The sequence below is a fragment of the Calypte anna genome, chromosome 4, assembly GCF_003957555.1.
Source record: "Calypte anna isolate BGI_N300 chromosome 4, bCalAnn1_v1.p, whole genome shotgun sequence".
Lineage (NCBI taxonomy): Eukaryota > Metazoa > Chordata > Aves > Apodiformes > Trochilidae > Calypte > Calypte anna.
The window spans coordinates 10,278,331-10,296,805 of record NC_044247.1 but is presented as its reverse complement, the minus strand read 5'-3'; the positions used below and the strand labels follow the sequence as shown (position 1 = coordinate 10,296,805).

The window sequence follows — 18,475 nt, the reverse complement described above, 5'->3', positions numbered from 1 at the left end:
TGAAAAGCTGTGCCCAGATATTTTATATATAGAAGGCTGTACCCTTCTTGGATATAAAAGACTATGCTGCTCTTCTCCAGGTAAATTCTGTTTTTTCTGTATCTCAGAAAGGCCATTTCTTAACTGCTCTTTTATCCAGCTTTGTTTTTCTATTGAACTTCACTGAAGTTCATGAACCAGATTGCACAGCCCTTGTTTTCTTCTGTTTCAAGGAAAGGATCCAGGACAGTCCCTCTCCAGCTCCATCTCTGGAGGACACTCAGCGTCCTGGCAGCCACGCATCCTCCCACCAGAGCAGCAGCATCTCCAGCTCCCCCTCCCAGTTGGACAACACACCAGACAGAATTGGTGAGTGCTCTAAACCCCTACACACTGCTGAACCTCAAGGATCTGAAAACATTATCGAGGCAAAATAGTTTTGCTTAGCACTCAAAAAAAAACCAACCCCAAACCAAAAAAAACGCAAACGAACAAACAAAAAAACCCACAAAAACCCCAAACAAAACCAAACCAAACCAAACCCCAAACCAACCTGCAAGTTCATCACTGTAGTTTGTTTTATGAGGTCCATCAGTAGAGCCCAGCCTCTCAGATTCTTTCTGTGCCACTATCCACCCGTTCTCTGGTACAACCAATTTTTCCTCCACACTGGAGTAAGAAGGTGCCTCTGAAGGCACCTGGCATTGCAAAACAGCAGAATAAATATACAGGACAAGAGAAGTAACCTACAGCAGCAGTGGAAAAGGGACTTTGATCCTCACTGGAGCTTTCCAAAGCTACTGTAACTTGGTTTATTAATAATAGCAGTGACCACTGTGAGCCTCTGGGTTCCAGAAATGATGCTGAAAGCTTTTATTAATGTTGAAACAAAGGTTCAACACTTACGTTGTAAGGGTATGTAGATATACTTTGTATCCATATAAATATTTCAACTTTTTTTTACTTTTAGAATTAAAAAAAAAACAAAACCAAAACCAACCAAATAAAAAACACACACAAAAAAAAAAAAAGAAAACAAAACTAAAACTTCCCTAAAATGATAGTGATTAAATTTTTAACAGGTGTCCTTACTGGAATAACATTATTCTGTTCTAGGTTAATTTTAGAGAAGGAAATGTTTTAATCAAATAAGAGCAAAGAAAATAGGCATCCTGAAGTCATAAATGTAACACCTCTCACTGATCTTGCAGATGTTAAGTAAAGTATTTCTTTGAGCACTGCAGCATGTTGGTTTTTTCCTGTCATCTATCAACTTGGGTTACTGTCTGTATTTTCTATTAAACTTGCTGCTTTATAGGTAATTACTAATGCTTAAAATGCTTTAAAAGTTATTTCTCTGAAATGCTTTTGTAATTAGTTAATTTGAGCACTTCAGAAGAAGTTACATTCATCTCAGTAGCAGTTTGGGTTCTATCTTGTTGTAACTGATCAACCTGAGCAGATTTGCTTTTGCTGCATATTTTACTTGACTGTGCTGTACTGGGACAGGAACATGGTGATTATGGACAATAAATGTTAAAATATCTATCTATTGACAAAGGGGAAATACAGTGTAATATTTTCCTTTCTTGTGACATTTTTTTACTGGCAGTTTTATATACCTTTGCACTCTGATTTTTTCAGCTATGCTGACCAACAACAGGGAAGGAGAACTCATTGAACAAGAAACTGGGACCAGCCTAAAAAAAATCCAAAAGGAGAAAGGTAAACCTGCAGACTGGTTTCCACCTCAGGCATTTAGTTACACTTACTATGCATTTTATTCTTTTTTCTAGTATTCAGCATATTCAATGCCATAATATTATCAATTTAAGAGAGCTAAGTGCCTAATTGCACTGAATAATGTATCCAGTGAATTTACATGGAGTTCTCCTTAAGAAGTGTAAACAATCAGATCAGTGCTTTGCTCTTTTTGTATGGAATGTAGCTAATATTTTGCTGGCCTTTTAACTCAATTAATTACCAAGTTCCTAGAATATAATTAATCACATGTATTGTTTCTTTGCCTCCAGTGGCTGTGTATGCAGACTAGTACCTAGGTGAAAGAAATAAGCCATTTTTGTGTCTAGTGATATTAAATGAGCTTGAAAGGGAGAGGTAGCAAGGGCAGGAGGGATGTTTGCCCTTCGGGGATTGTCCTGTAGGTAGGATTTCCCTCCTCCTCTGCTCAGTTCTCCCTGCAGTTCCTGTTGGCTCCTGGAGAAGATGGATATTTTTGGGGATGCAGGTGAGCCCTGGGGTTGCTGTGACAGAGGGCATGTGGCTTCTGGGGGAGAATCAACAAGAAGAATCTTTTGTTTCCTTGCAACTAGAAGAAAAATGACAAAAATGACATCTTATAGGCAAGAGGTTCATTCTGACAGTGCCTGTAGGAAGCACCATACAAAATGAGTGCCTGCGAAGAAAAAAAAAAGGAAAAAAATAAATAAGATGGGATATAGTTAAAGAATAGAAGAAAGATGAAGGTGAGTAATGGGTAAATTCTGCAGAGGCATATATTGAGGGAGATATTAAAGTTTCAGAGTGAAAAAGATGTGAAGGAAAAGAAAGAAGGGAACAAAAGAGGAGATAATATGAGCTAAATGTACTTTTTAAGTTTTATCATAAATGAAAACACAAATTGATTTCTATTGTAATCGTGGTGATTTAAGTGAATACTCTAAGAAAACTAAAAGGCAGGTATGGACAATTTTATGAGCACTCACAAGATAATTTGTAGGCTCCATGTGCCTTGTGGTTCCAGAGTTGTATAAAACTGTTCCACCAAATTCTGAATGATCAGCTCTATTCCTTGGACATCTGTGACTGATTAAATCATGGGTAGGAAGAACCTGAAAATTCCTTCTTATATTTTGGATTTTCTTACTCAACTCTCTCTCTCTGGTGTAAGCAGAAGCTGTTTTCTATCACTGCTTTCTCTAGGCATTTAAGCACTTTCCTCATGAACCCCAAAAGAGCCCATTGTGCCATTCTGAGATAATTTTCTGTCTGGGTCATCATGCTTAAATCTTTCCCTCTTGACTCCTGTTGGCATTTATGGACTAACACCAGAGGCTAACCAGTTACCGAGCATACCTTTATTCTTATGATTTAAAAATTACATTTCTGAAGCAATTGCATGTAGCAGAATGTGTAGAGGAATGGCCTGAGCATGCGTACACAGCCCCATGTTTGAGGCACTCAGGTGCTAATTACGAGGTGGGAGGTGTCAGGCCCACCTGTGTTAATCCCCCACCCAATTAGGGTTTGGCTCAGACCTTTTATTGGCCCCCCTCAACTCTGCTCATGTGCAGCTGAGCCAAACCCTGACTGGGCGGGGGCCTCACACAAGCTGAGGCCTCACACCTGGTGATTAGCACCTGAGTGCCTCAGACATGGGGCTGCGTCCGTGTGCTCAGGCCATTCCTCTACACATTCTGCTACAGTTGCATAGGTGAGTATTTAATCTAAATCTGAAAGTGTAGTTGATTTTAATTTTGTTGAACTGTGCATGGTTTCTTGCCACATATTTAGTCATTTTTTCAGCAAACCAATTCAATATCCTGTGGGGTTCTAAAATGCAAATCTCAGTTATTGGTAGTAGCAATCCTGTCACCCAGGATGGATGAAGGAAGGTACCATTTAGGAATCAGAAAAGACAATTCAGGAATCCCAGAAAGCATGAAAATAATTTAAATCCTACCACCTGTGAACCTGGTTGCCAGGCTCCTGAGATGCCTGAATGTTCCTTGTAACATGGATGAAATCACAGAAATCTGATGCTGACATTTTGTGCACCCTAATTCACCTCAAGATTCAAGTTGAGTAGGTTTATTCATTTCCTGCTTTACATTTTTGTATAGTTTTATACATTCTCATACAATTTTTTAACTTCTGCACAGACTTCAAGGCATTTTTTTAGTGGGAAGTTTCATCTATGTCAGAAAAAAAGAGCCTCAAAATCATGAGATATTATTACCATTCTAAGGACTGAATAAGAGTGCTGTTTTTCTCCTTGGTCTGTACAGGTCAAATTTTTCTCTGAAAACATGAGAACAAGAAATAACTTCTTTTTGTGAAGTAAAGATACAATTTTCAAGTAATATCAGGGCTCCAGGTTCAAATCCTTTTGAGGACATTATAACAGGAGAAATGCTAAAATTGAAAAGGCACCAATAGTGTATATCTAACAGTTCAAGCTGACTTTGCATTTGGCTCTGGGACAGACCTGTATTACAGTTCCAGGAGGAATCTCTGTTTTATAGGATACCAGCACCTAATAATTGATGGAGTGCTTCAGTAGGACAGAGTTAATGCTGTCCACTCCCCAGGCTGGGTGTCCTGGGCCCTTCTGTCACCTTATACAAGTGCTGTTATTCCTCAATGATTTATCTCACTCCCGTATAGATTCTTTGTTCCCAATACTGTGATTATTCTCCTGTCTGTAATTAATTTTGGCTCTGATGCCACCTCAGACATGTTGAATGTTGCTCATAGTCAGATGTGGTCACCGAAGAGTGCAATCTGTGCTCAGGAAAGTAGATTTGTGTCATTGGTACATAGAACAAGCTTTGTTTTTTTCATAACCTGCCATTACTTGTAGCAAGGCAAAATATATTTACCATGGAAAAGATTTTCAAAGTTATTAAGAAGGAATGTAGTTAAAATAAAAGTATCAACATTTATTAAGGATGACAAGTAAGCGGTTTATACAGCCGTGGCAAACATATGTTTTCACATCTGTTTTGAGTAATATCATCATGATTTTAAAAATGATTTATAGCTCTGCAGGCCATAAAATGCCAGCTTTGCTGTAAGTTGGAAGTTCTGAAACAACAAAGAAATTATTGAAGGCATATATTGAACATTGTTTTGTGTTCCACACCTTGATATAACTTCACAAATCTGGGCACTCTCTAATGGTGAAGATACCAACAAATGAAACTTAAGTGACTGACATTTAGCAGTAGTAGCACTTACATGAAATCTTAGCATAAACCCCAACAAAAGTTATTATTATAGTCAAATGCTGTGGTGTCCCTCAGGATACACAGGGGATTTTGTTTTCCCTCATGCCATTAAAAGTGATCTCAGCATCAGACAAAAAATCTGCCACTTTGTTCTCATCAAAGTAATTTCAAGGTAATTAGGACTGAAGAGAATAAAGCTTAGTAGTTTTTCTTTAAAAGATAGCTAATACAAGGCTGTTTGTATATGCTGGTGGAACAGAATTTAGAGAACAAATATCTGTCTCAGTGCAGAAGGGTTAGAGCCCATCCAGGCCATACCTTTAAGTTTTTTGAAGGAAAAATACTGTTAAATCTCAACTACTCTGCCTCCTTTCATTTTTTTTTTAGGAAGTATGGTCAGGCCTAGCATCAGAGGACAACAAAGTCCAACTTAAGAGGTCTGGGGTTTCCTTTTTTTAATGCTAAATACATTATTATATTTTTTTGTCAAACATCTTTAACCATTATGGCTCAGAAGCATTTTCCCTGGGCATCCATATCTGAGAGTGAGTGAAAACCATGTAAAGAGTAATCTATATGGTAGAACCCCTCCCCAAAACATAGCCTCAAATGTTTACAGAAAAAAAAAATACAAATTCTTCCTGACTCTGCTCAGTTGCTGTGTCTGCTTTTAAGCAGTTACATTTTTCCTGCCCAATTGCTCACAGAAACTCAGTTTTAAATTCATCTGCTTCAGCATTTATCTTGAAAAAAACCTCTTTATTGGGTGGGAAGCAATTGTGGTTGACACAGCCCTGTATAGGTTTGTAGAAACCTCCTTATGAATTCTGGCATTACGGAGGTCAAATGAGCCAGAAAAGAATCTGGCCCTGCCTTCCAGTCAGGTTTCAGTGCCAGTGGGATTATTCTGTTTGACTGCATGACAAGAAATATTTCAAACTCCTTGTATAGGATGGGACTCATAAAAGGCACTGCCATAGAAATCAGTGGGAATGTTTGGGATGTCTTCAGTGGGAGCAGAGCCTGGCCAAAGCCTGGCATTTGGGACGAACTCTCCCAGGCTGCACAAGTGCTGGATCTCCTGGAGCAGGTTCACAAATGACCAATATCTTCAGACTTAACCATTGCTCAGGGAGTCTTGGAGAAGGAATAAAAATTGATTTTGTTGACCAAGTGATTTGCTCCAAGGTTTCCAGAGCTGCAGCTCCGTGGTGATTCTCCCCTCCTTCAGCCCAGCTCTCTGCATCTTCAGACTCAGGGGCTGTCTCATGTTTCCAGTAAATGGTGCTCTCCAAAACATTGCATCTGGCAGCTCTCCCTTTTTATTTTATGTAAGAACACCTTTCCCTTTATTACTTCAAGGAAATGGGGATTTCACATCATTTCTGTCAGCTGAGTGAAGTATATTCAGATGGCCAGAGATTAGAGTAATGAAAGGATAACTATATTTATTTATTGTATTTCATTAGTGGAAAAGAGGGTTTATGCTGCTTAAATTAATCATTGCCAAAGGACTGGGTTACTCGTGATGGGAGGGGAACAAGCAGGTGCAGAACACCTGAAGCAGCAACCTGGGTGCTGGGGTGACCTCCAGAGAAAAGATTTTTCAATGATTCATTTGAAAGCATCCAGATGGAGAGTGAAAGGAGGAAGAAAGAGAACCAGGAAGATGAAGCTCTACCACACGATGTGGATAAGAAGTGTATGATAGGTGTTAACACTTCAAATGTTCCCCGGGCTGTTTCTTTGCTGTATCAGTACTTGCATGTTAAAAATATAATGAGAAAAAAAAAGGAATTTTCTTCACAAATATGCTTATGAATCTTCTCTTGAGATACAGGAAAACCTCCCCCAGTTTGAAGTGAAGTCAAATTCCTTTTGGTATCCAAGTGTGTCTGTCAGAGCCCCAGTTGTCATTCCTTAAGCAGTGAATGCAGGTGTACATGGGTTTGAAGGTTACAGGAGTTTCTTTTTCTAAAAAACCTCAGTGACACATGCAGTGTGAATGTTCACTGGAAAATTCGGAGTTATTTTTATATTTTCTATCCTCTGAGAATCCTACAAGGTTGCATCTTTTACATTAAGTTTACATCAGAACTTTATTTGCAGACTTCTTTTTAAGAATGTTTTTTTTTCCTGCAGGAGTAAAGTACCTGCTTGATAATTATCTTGGCAGCTGGACCAAGACAGTTTCTTACATTGATACCTGATTTATTAATGTATTTTATTTATTAGACTTCGGTGAATCGAATGTGTTGTTGTCTAAACACTACAGGTTAAGAGTCTACATAAAAGTGCTGAAATAATGAAATTTTTCTAAGTGAAAAGGCCTTGCACCAATTTTTTTTTACTAAGGTGTTCAAGGAAGACCATGGTGTAAAATGGGCAAATAAGAACAAACTAAGATGGAAATAAGGTAACCATTCTTCTGAGTCAGGCTGTGTCTTTGGAGTTTGCCATTCCCACTTTTCCTCCGGTACTGTGAACTGAGTTTTAGGGAGGTCAATCTCATTGAGATATATCAGATTTGAAAGGCATAGAAAGAGGAGAAAATTGCTTATTGGCACCCAGTGACCTAAGAAAGCTTTTGGATTAGACCCAGGAATCTTTTCCTTAGAGGTAGCACTTGTATTAAAACTGACCCTTTGAATTCTCTGCTTGGTAAGAGCTGTGATGCAAAGGCATTAACCTGGAAACTCCAGTTGGTAACATTCCTCATGGCTGGGAATTATTTCAGAAGTTTTCCTTCAGCCCTTGTTACAAGCAGTAAGAGCTGAAAACCATGGCTCCTGAAAAGTTGCTGAAGGGTTTGCTGGTGTTACAGAAATCCTGGAGATCTTTGGGAAGGTGCTGACAGGGACTGAGCCTCCCCTTCCCTGAGCCACTGAAAGCACCAAACCTGCTCCTGAGATGCTCTTTGTGCATCTGGGTGCCCCAGGCTGCAACCATGCAGGGAAGGAACAGGATCTGTTTGGACTCATTCAGTAAGTCTTGTACTGGCACTGCTTGAAATACTCATCTGTACAGACAGGATGTGTTATTGGAAAAAAAAAGTTGTTTTAGCAAGGACAACAAAGACTGCAATTAAACACTTTTTCACCAAGAAACTACTGAGATGCCAGCAGTTTCTGCTTTCAGTACAGGTGTCTGTTATAAGAAAAGACTTTTTGGGCATATTTCATGCCTTTGATTTGAGCCAAACTGAGTGAACAGATAAAATTTTTAATTAATAGCAAAAAAAAAAAAAAAAAAAAATTGGTAGTTTTGAAAGTTTTTGCAATTCGTTGAGGCTGCACTTCATAAAACATCTTTTTTTTTTTTTTTTTTTTTTTTCTCTAAGGATTACTGGTAGCAAGTTAGGCCTTAGTGCATCACATTGCCCACAGATGGATGTTCCATAGTCATGAAATACAACTGAGTGACACAGCCACAGCTCTGGCCCTGGCTTCAGAACCTTTGTTTCATTCAAGAACAGAGAGGACCAAAAAATGTTGTTGATGGTGACAGCCCCATGTGTCCCTGCAGTCAAAGAACAAACTCAGCCTCTCTAGCATCAGTGCTATCTAAAACCTGTCTTCATTTCCAGAGACAAAACGACTCCTGAGAGCTGCATTTTAGACATGAAGACCTTTTTTTTAATCTTATTTTTTTCTAATTTGATCTTTTGAATCTCTTCAGATGGGAGGGAAGGGTGCTGTCCTCCCTGGGCTTGTTGGTCTGTCTTGCACATCCAAAGTTTGTGTGTGTGCTGCATTAGAACAAAATACTCCTCCTGGTCCTGAGTGGACATGGAAGGTGGTGAATTGACCTCAGATGGAAAGTGGGAAAAGATTATCCTCTTGAAATAGATAGTCATGAAATTAGAATAAGTGTTTTCTTCATTAGATTTCAGGCAGTGCATTGAGTTACAGGGATAAAGCCATATGATATCTTGTTAGCAGAGCTGGGGTGACCCAGGGACTGAACTCAGGAGTCACTGGGGCTGCAGAACATGAGGAGGTCCAGACCACAGCCACCTCAGGCTGTGATCCCAAGGAAATCAGATTTCATGTTCCATTGCTGGGGCAAAGGCCACCACTCCAGTGCTATTTACTGCCTTAGATATTTGTTTATTACAGCCATATTTATTTCTGGAGATGGACAGTTCTATTAGCAGCTTTTTTACATTATCACCTGGACTCTGGGAATTAAACAGCCACCCTGAAAGAGTGGGAGGCCACAGCAGTGAGCAATCAATAGCATTTCAGTTATTTTAAAACGACCTTTATCTTGAAGAAAAATGGCCAATTTTCAGTTCTTTGCATGGAACTACCTGCACTCTTGAGTAAGTTCAATATTAATGTTGTGATGTGCTTTTAATGTTTCTTATTAACACAGTAGGAAATAGATGTATGGGGGAAAGAGCAAGAACTGGCAAATAAATGAAATGTGTATTATGTGTGTTACCCAAAACCTCACTGTCCTCACACAGAAAAACACTCATACACACAAAGATAGCTGGAAACTGCTTTTGGTTAGTTTTTTTTTTCTTGACTGTATTAATGCTTTTTCATAATCATGTTATTTATATTCTCCATACATTTATTTAGTGGGGGCAAAAATGTGGAAAAAAAAATTCTGCTCCTAAAATGCCACCTGCTTTTCCTCTCAGCTTACCTCAAACACAGGAGCAATTTATTGGCCAAAAGGATAAACAGACCTTAAATATCAGATAGTGAAATGATGGTTGTACAGTCAATATACAATCCAGAAAGTTAGGAAATAACAAAATGAGTCTAACAAGGAGAACCCAGTCATTCTTGCAGTACCAGGAGCATTTTATCAGTGGGGATGCCCAGAGGAGGAGCTGCCTGGAGCTGCTGCTAGGAGATGGGAGGTGAGGGCTTGTGTTTGAAGATTTCCAGCTGTGAGGATTCTTCTTGTGTAGCAGGTCCTTGGGACTAATTAAAAAATGAAAGGAGATACCTGTGCCTTGCTGTAGTTGGATTATCCCAGTTGTTGGGGTACTCTGTGGGATGTAAACATCTCCAAACTCTGTTGGTAGCAAGAGATGGAATTTCCTCCCCGAAGTTGAAGCTTCTTCAGGCTGTGTCTCTGCAGTACATCAATCACACTATCTCCAGTTAAAGCTATTCCACTTTATCTGAATGATTAAATATTCATAACAGCAGGCTCCCTCACTAACTAGCTCCCTAACTAGCTCCCCTGATCTTCTGCATTATCAGCTGCACCCCTGAGCTGCTCTGGGTCTTTTCTCTCCTCCCCTAACTCCCAACTCCTTCCCTAAATCATCCCAAACCCATATTCCGGGGGTTTGCAAACAGAACTCTTGTCTCCCGAGTGAGCATTCCATGTAGGACTGATGGGACCATCAACCAGGGAGCTCTCTCATCCTTGGGCTTCCAGTCTGTCTCCAAAGGGGACCCAAGTGATGCCTCACAGCCAAAGTACCCTGAGGTACTTTGGGCATCCTTGGGCATAAATTTAGAGGACTAAAGGCAGCTGTGAGATTGATTCTTGGGTTTTTTCAGGTATTTCATCAGTACCTCATGGATACATCTCTGCCCAGCATTAGGACATGAAGTGCCTTTGAGCTTTAGCTTGAAGGATCAGTCAGCTGAGAGTTTTTGAGGCATCACTCATGTTTCCATAGCTTTAGTTTACATGAATATCTGTGAAAATAATCCCCTAAATTGGATTTGGAAGGAAGAAGTTAAATTCTTGAGTAATTTTGAAATCTTGTTCATTTGTGATATATTCCTAATGTTTAATCATGACCATGAGAACAGCTAAAAATGTATCCTTTTCCCAAAAAGCTGTATTGCTCACTTAAACTTCAACCTTTTTAGCCATTAAAAGTCCGAAATTCAGGGCAAACAAGTACAAAGCTAGGAAGACAGTGAATATTCCAAAACAGAATTCCTCAGGAACACTTATTTGGTCATGCTTTCCTGTTGGAAGTTGCTCTCCAAATACCAACCAATTCATTTTCTTCTTTTATTTTGCAGGCAATGTGACAGTGGTTTTTTCTTCTAGTTGACAGAATATGACAGGCTGTAACAAGTAGTTTAATAAATAAAAATCTGCTTCCAGCAGTATTTTGAGGTGTTATAATCTATAAAACATTGTTAAGTTTTGATTCTGTCCTTTTATCTGTCACCTGGACTGCTGTGCAGTAGTTGGATGGCCAGATTTGGCTTGTGTGAATTTGCTGACATATCCATGGCTTATGCATGGGAGAGTTGTCAGTGAGAGGATAGAGAACTGTAAAATGTTTTATGCCAGGTGATTGGTGTGGCTCTTCTGGTGTGGTAGAAGATGCATTTTGATGTAGAATCTGTTGGAGGATGGAGCATCTCTGGTGGATGGCTGAGCTGGAGCAGAAAATGGAATATGGGTGTGGAGATGTGTCTGTTCACAGAGGTCAGAATATATCCGCTGCTCCAAAAATAAAATATTATTCAAACATCTCTACCCTTTGGAGATATTTCAGAGGTTGTCAGTTAGGAGACTGACCTGCATTTTTTATTGTTGTCTTGTTTTCTCTTACTTTTAAAATCTAAAAAGGGATTGTAATGAAGGTGCCCTCCCAGCAAAAGTGTGAAGAAATTCACATATTAAAGGAGGAGTCACCAGGGTTGCTGTTTGACTTTTGACATTATTGTCACATTGCCAATAGCATTACAGACAGAAGAGATTTAGTGGGAAAGGAAAGCCCAGAATTACTCTGCAAGCAGAGGAGTGTATTTTCACTGAATTTTCTTTTTAGCTGTTGTAGTTTAAAGAAATCATATTTTTGTAAAATTAAATCAACAGTAATAGTAACAACAGTAATAATACCACCACCATTACTTTGTTTCTTCAAAGCTTTTTGTGAATATATTCTATATATATATATTGTAAATAATTCTGTGATTCTCTGATACATCTTTTAAAAAGCTGCCAATGTTAAAGCAAAATTTCTCTGAGTTCCTGAGGGATAGTTTTCTTGTTTCAAGAACATTCATTACTAATCTCTGTACATAGATGTTGAAATCACAGCACAAAGCAAGTTGAGTACTCCTAGATTACATCCTTGTCATAAGAATTCTCTGTAAGACACAAGAGAAATTTTCAGCACCCTGTTTTAGGCTCAGTGTTTTGTAAACACCACTGCCTGTATAGCATGTATTAGATAAATTATAAATCAGGCTGGGTTTTTAATTTTACACAACTAGCAGCTCATATATCATCAGTCACAGAAAAGGCTGAAGCTAAATTGTCCCAAGTACCTGAAAAGTGTGATTATCATCCTGAAATAGCTGTAACTACACTGACAAAATTGGTGTGGGGTTTTTTTCAGCAGGGAGGGCAAACCTACAAAGAGCTGTGGGTTAATCAGTTTTAGTGATAGATAACTGCAGTCCCAAAGTTTGACATTTGGACTTTTTCTAGGGTTTTTTCATGCCAGCATTGGTCTGTCTGAAAGGCAGGGTTGGTGCCTTTGGCTTTAGGAAGCAGCAAGTGGATGGGGTTGGGGCTCCCACCTCTCCTGTTCTGGTTGACTGCAATGTCATTGAGGTCTGATGGCCAAATGTGGAAGTGGAAGCTCTTGAGGAACTGGTTGCTATGGCTCTACAAAAGTCTCTTCCCATTCCATCTTAAGGAAGTTTACAGCCTCAAGGACCCTCGTATTTTTCCATATCTTCCTTCTCATCTGAAAAGCAACATCTCATCTCTGTACACTGGTTTAGTAATATGGGAGTGAGCAGGAAGGCAACAGCATCTGGTAGCAATAAATGTTTCCTGAGTTACCAAATCAGCTGTGGGAGGGTGATCAGAAATAAAATACAGTGATTTTTGATAGGAAGAGGTAACACTGCTTGAGCTTTGAGATAAGAACTTGACGAATGTGTAAAATAAAGGCAGAACTGGTTTTGAAAAGGGGAGAGATTACCATTTTCTATGTTGTGTGCCAAGCTCTGAGCATTTCAAATGTGAGCAGTTGGCTTCTTTTCAAAACTGATAAATAATTATGTTTGTGGCAGAAACAGTTATCCCAAAAATAATTTAAAAGGATTGTATCCCCTTTTTGTTTGCCTATAAAGACTACGTTCAATTTATATATAGACAGAAAGCACTCCACTTGCATCTATAAAACAGTTCTTAAATAATTCTGAATTATTGATGTGCACAAAGAACTCTTCCCTCTTTTGTTTGAAGTTTTATTTCTGCGGCGTTGGGCTTTCTAATTGTACTTTCAACTGCTATGACATCTGTTGTAGTTGTTGCAAAAACTTTCAATACTTTTCTTTTTTAATGATAGACAGTCTTTTCAAAGACCAACTGACTTCATTTGGAGCAAGAAAAATAATTAGTTGAAAAAAGATCACTGATTTGGCTGGCCAGCTCACCATTTTACTTTTTTTTTTTTTCCTGCTTTTTTGCAAGTCTCTGTTTTAAATGATTCCAGCATCTACTCAACAGAACACTGGCCAAGAAGAATTCATCTCTGCAGCAACTCAGAAACCATAGAGCATCAGCATATGTCTTTTGCTTCCCTGAGGAAATCCAGGACTTTATTCTACCAAACAGAATACCAAGAAAGTACTTCACAAACTGATAGTCTCTCTCTGTCAAACAGATGGAAAAATAAGCTACTATTCCAAGCTGCTGTGCCTGACAGTATAGGAAGAAAGTGATTTGAGAGGAGATTAATCCTTAAAAGTCTGCTTAGAAATCCTTTTTAATACAAGTGATAGAATTTTTGTGCAGCAGTAAACCTAGCTCTAACAATCTATGACATAATTGTCATCTTAGCTCTGGCATAAAAATACATAAAGCATCCCAGATAAGGAAAGCACAATTTAAAGCCATTTGCTTGTCTTTTTTCTTTGGAAGAGAATACTTTTCCCCTTAAGGCAGAAGAGGCTTTCAGCTTTGAAAAATCTGAGCCCAGGACTCTGGTCCAGTTGCAGTATACCATAACTAACCTTTAAATTAGAAATTACCTGCAATCCATATAATAATTAATACAAGGCTGGGGGATTCAATTGCCCACAAGATTAAACTATTAAGACAAAAAAATTGAGAATTGAACCCCTACCCTTTATTCATTGAGTGTCTGCTCTGCCACTTGAGTTGTGAATTGGGGGTTAATTGACTGTCTAGAATCTCCCAAGGAGCAATTATTTCATATAATGGTGCTGACACATTCAGTAGTAGGGCAGGTTTTATTGGCATCCTTTTTTTCCTCTGGATTTAGAGGGATTTCTTGAGGACATCAAGGAAGAGGCTGAGTGATGGGGAAGGAAGAAAGATGTAAACAAAAAAGGACTTGAGGTTTCCTTTCAAGAGGCAATTGATAGAGAGCATCCAGAAAATGTTTTGATGTAGATTGGCAGGTAGAAGGAGACCTCAGAAATTTTTGGTGGAGACCCTCTCATCTCTTTGTCCTTTGGTCACACTGAAATGCCAGCACTTTTCCATATTCCTGGTCAGATTCAACAGTAGTAGGCACTGTCTCTTGATTATATCTACTTTCTCTTTTCCATTTTCTCTTTTTTTTTTTTAACATATAATTTTGCTGCATATTTAAGTGGCTGCTCTATGTTTGTAGAATATAAATTCATTGAAAAATCTTCAGATCAGTGGCAAAATTGCAGTTCCCATCCGAAGTCATTTTAGAGACTTAAGAATCACCTGTAATTTTAAATAAACTACTATCAAAATTATAAAAAGAAAAGGAATAGGTATATTTTTAAGATTCTGTATTTATTTGCTTACTTGGTAATCAGTAAAATTCAGTGCTTCATAGTAGATTTTTCTGCTTCATTAGTGCAAATTTGCAGAACTTTTCTAATTACTATTCTCCTTTGAAGAATAAATAATAGAGATAGTATCAAAACTTTTAGCTAAATTAAGACTTAATTATGGATAAAGTAAGGCATTTGATATTTAAGTATATTCTGGTGTTTAAGTGTTTTTATTATTTGCCATCTTTTCAAATACCTGAAGAAACTGTCAGAATTTAGGAGTAACTGCTTTTGTGTGGAATTCTCAAAGATAAGTTTGGCTTCTTCAATTTCCATTTTGAAAATTAATTTTAAATCCTGCAGGTGGGAGAGCCTGGCTGTGGGGGTAACTCATGCCTAAGAAGATGTAAAATCAGTGCATGCTTAGTGAAGTCTGAAAAGGAGCAGCACCCCATGGCATTAGGGGTGCTCAGCAGTAGAAATTGTTTAAATCAATTTTATCAGCAAATAGTTTTAATGCAAGTTAAACCCTGTTAACATCTAGGGTGGCTTTTGTGATATTCACAGGTTTGTGATCCATGTAGCTACCTGTAGGATTTCCTCTTGCTTAGAAATATTAGAGGTGCACAGGTAAAATAGGTACAAGTTTCAAGAGAATTGAGGATTTTCCAGATTTGGGTTAGGTTTTCTGGGCACTCTTTTTCATCTGGCCAGTAAAATCCTGGAGAGAGAGGTAAGAGGAACTGATATTTCTAATATGAGGAATAAACAGAGGGTGTCAGCAGGGTGAGGGTACAGATGTCTCAGGTCCTGGAGTAGCAGTCCAGGCTATCAAAGCTGCCACTGAGGAGCAGGATGCTCTGGTGAAGAAATAAAGAACAGCACAACCTCCCCTGGCTTCTGCCTTGGGAAGGAGAAATCTGGACACGTTCACAGTATGAACTAAGTGACTAAAGAAATATTTTATCCTCTTGAGTGCAATTCCTTTACTGCTTTCACCTAGTTCTAACTTGTCCCCTTTAAACATAATTCTGTTCCACAGTTTTCTCCTCCTACTGTATTCTAAAGCTCACACGTGTCCTGGGTCCTTATACACCATCCTCCCTCAGTTACATTCTCCACATTTTACCCTGTCAATCTGAGCTCTCCCCAGCACCCAGCTTGCCTGCCTGCCTTCTATTCCTTCTCTTTGTCTTCTCTTCTGCAGGAAACAAATAAATCAATATATTGACACAGGAATCTCCAAGGTCAGAAACCAGTTCAGGTTTGGTGGCTTTTAAAAATTCATTTATTTTAATAAAAGTACCACAGCCCAAGAAAATGTTAACATTCTTGATGACTTCCAAGTGAGTTAGAGAAGTGTAAGTGACTTGTCTGCATTTGGGTCAGATCAGCAAAAAATCCAAAAGGCACCACATAGGTGGGCAGTGTCAGAAGTAAACGCTCTTGGTCTCAGAAATTCTGATTTTTTATTTTTTTTTTCAGTACAGACCCACAGTTCCTTGGTCTGCTCCACAGCCATTTGTTTCCATGCCTTGCCTTGGGATTTGCTGGTGATTTTTCATGCTGCCTGTGCCAGTCTGGTGTGTAACCAGAGGTGGTGGCATGATCACTGCTCTGGTCTGTGCCACCTTCCCCTTCTCGAGGGGTTTGCGTTGCAGCATCACATCTTCTACACAGCTCCTTGGCAAAGAGCACTTAATTCATAAGATCAGTTCCCCCTGGATCGTTTGGATGGGCTTGACCCAGAATTAAAGTTTCTAATGGTACTGAGGGTTAGGTTTCCTGCTATGTAAATTTGAAGCAGCTGCTTGGAGTCAGTGCCTGCCTGTCTGGTTTCCCAGGAAGATGAGAAGCTGTACCCTGAGGATGTGCGGTGTTGTTTGAGGAGTACTTCATGTTGTACTTTCAGTCGTCCCCTTTGGAAGCTTTCTTTTGGATGGGCTTGGTCTGGCAAGCTGCTCAGTCGGTTCCCAAGCAAGTCAAGACCCCAGGAGCCCCCTCCTGGTGCTGCCCTGAAGGGATCTGTGCTGAAAAGGCTGGGGAGCTGGGGAGTGTGGGGTTTGTGCTGCCAGCGTGCCCTTGGTGCAGCATTAACCTTCACCTTCCTTTCACTCTGTCTAGAGGAAGCAGCTGATAGTGATCGACATGATTGCCTGGGCATAGTACATTCAGATTTTTATTATGATATTACCAGGACACATGTTTGTGGAAAGAAGATAGATATATCTCTCTGTTTAGCCTCAGAATATAAACTCTGTAGAACAAGTATATTACCTGCAGGGAAGGGGAAGTCTGGGTGACATAGTGTGCAGGAATTGGGCCCAGCTTTGCTTACAAATCAGCCTGATGATGAGGCTGCAAAAGTTATATTTTCACTGCTTTCACATACTGAATTTATTAGCTGCTTGAAATTGATTTTGGATGCCTTTCATTTGCCATTGGGCTGAAGTCAAAAGCAAAGGGATGATGTACCGCGTTCTGCTCGCTCATCTTTTTATTGCTCAACTATTGTTATTGAGTGAAAGACACTCAGGGTGTTTCCCAGAGGGGACAGAAAGCAGATTTCATTTTCTTTTTAATTGCTGGAAGTTGAAGTGAATGCAACCTGTCACCCTCAACTTGAGTCTGGAGGTGGCAGTTGTGAAGGGGCAGAGGGGCTGAGCTCTCCAGCTTGGGGCTGGTTTATTTGCTGGGAAGGAACAGTGCAAAGTTAATATCAATGCAGCCCCACCAAAGTGTTCAAGCAGTTATCTCTGGGAAGGTGATGTGAACTCAGCAGTATCATTGCTTTGATCTTTGGTTAAAGCCTTACAAAACTAGATTGCTGTTTGATTGACAACCTTGTCAGAGAGTGAATGAAGACTGACACTCAAATATTGAAAGCGCAGCGCTTACAAAACTTGAAGCCTGAGTTTTCTCATGACACTGCTGCTTTTGTGGAAGACTGGATTTCAGTTTTATTTTTAAATAAGTGTATCCCTTGCTGTGTGCAGCTGAAACTTATGATTTTAGGCTGCTGGCTCACAAATACTTCTTACCCTAATATTAGAACAGATGTGTTTATAGCAACAGCAGTGTCACAGTGGATGGGAAGAAGTAGGAGTTATTGTGTGAAGCCTTGAACATGGTGGTGTTTATCACAACTCAATTCCAAATAATCATTGACCTGACATGTGGGTGATCAATGTAGAGGTGGCAGCCTGCAGCTTGATGGGGTGGTGTCTTTGGCAGCTTCTGAGTGGGTCTGATGCAAGATCTGAAGGGTTTCCACCACATAATCCTACCTTGAGAAGTTGTCTTCAGCTATTGCTTATTCCTTGAAGTGTTCCCTTAATACCCTCACACAAATAGAGGCTACAAAAGGGGGAGTTAATCTGTGTAATAGACTTCTCCTTTCATGCCAGCAATCTGCTTAACTGCCAACCCTCTCCCTGTTGTACCTGATTTCTTTTTAACCAGTTTTACATGTCCAGAGTTTGCTGTCTGCCTTCCCTTCTCTGCCTCATGGGTTCTTCAGGCAGCTCTTGGTGGTGCTGCTGGAGCAGGGTATTGGGCCAGGTGACCCCCAGAGGTCCCCCTCAACCTCATCTGTTCCTGGTCATCTCCTAAATAATGTTCTGCCCTCCTGACCAGCTGGATGCAATAATTTCCCATCAAACTTTGGCTTTCTGCTTTGGGAAGTCTCTATCTTGGTGGGGTCAGTACAGCCTGCAAGTTAGCATCAGGACTAAATTCAATTAAATTGGATAAGATAATACATTTTGTTCAGCTAGCAAAGGAAAAAAAGAA

At 39.5% G+C, this 18,475-nt stretch overlaps 1 protein-coding gene across 1 annotated transcript in view; it reads left to right on the top strand.

Annotated features, from left to right (window-relative positions):
- DACH2 (dachshund family transcription factor 2) overlaps positions 1–18,475 on the top strand; it is a 260,460-nt gene that overhangs the window by 209,025 nt on the left and 32,960 nt on the right. Inside the window, exon 7 of the mRNA XM_030449038.1 lies at positions 213–348. Coding sequence (XP_030304898.1) covers positions 213–348 — 136 coding nt within the window. The remainder of the gene's footprint in view (positions 1–212; positions 349–18,475) is intronic.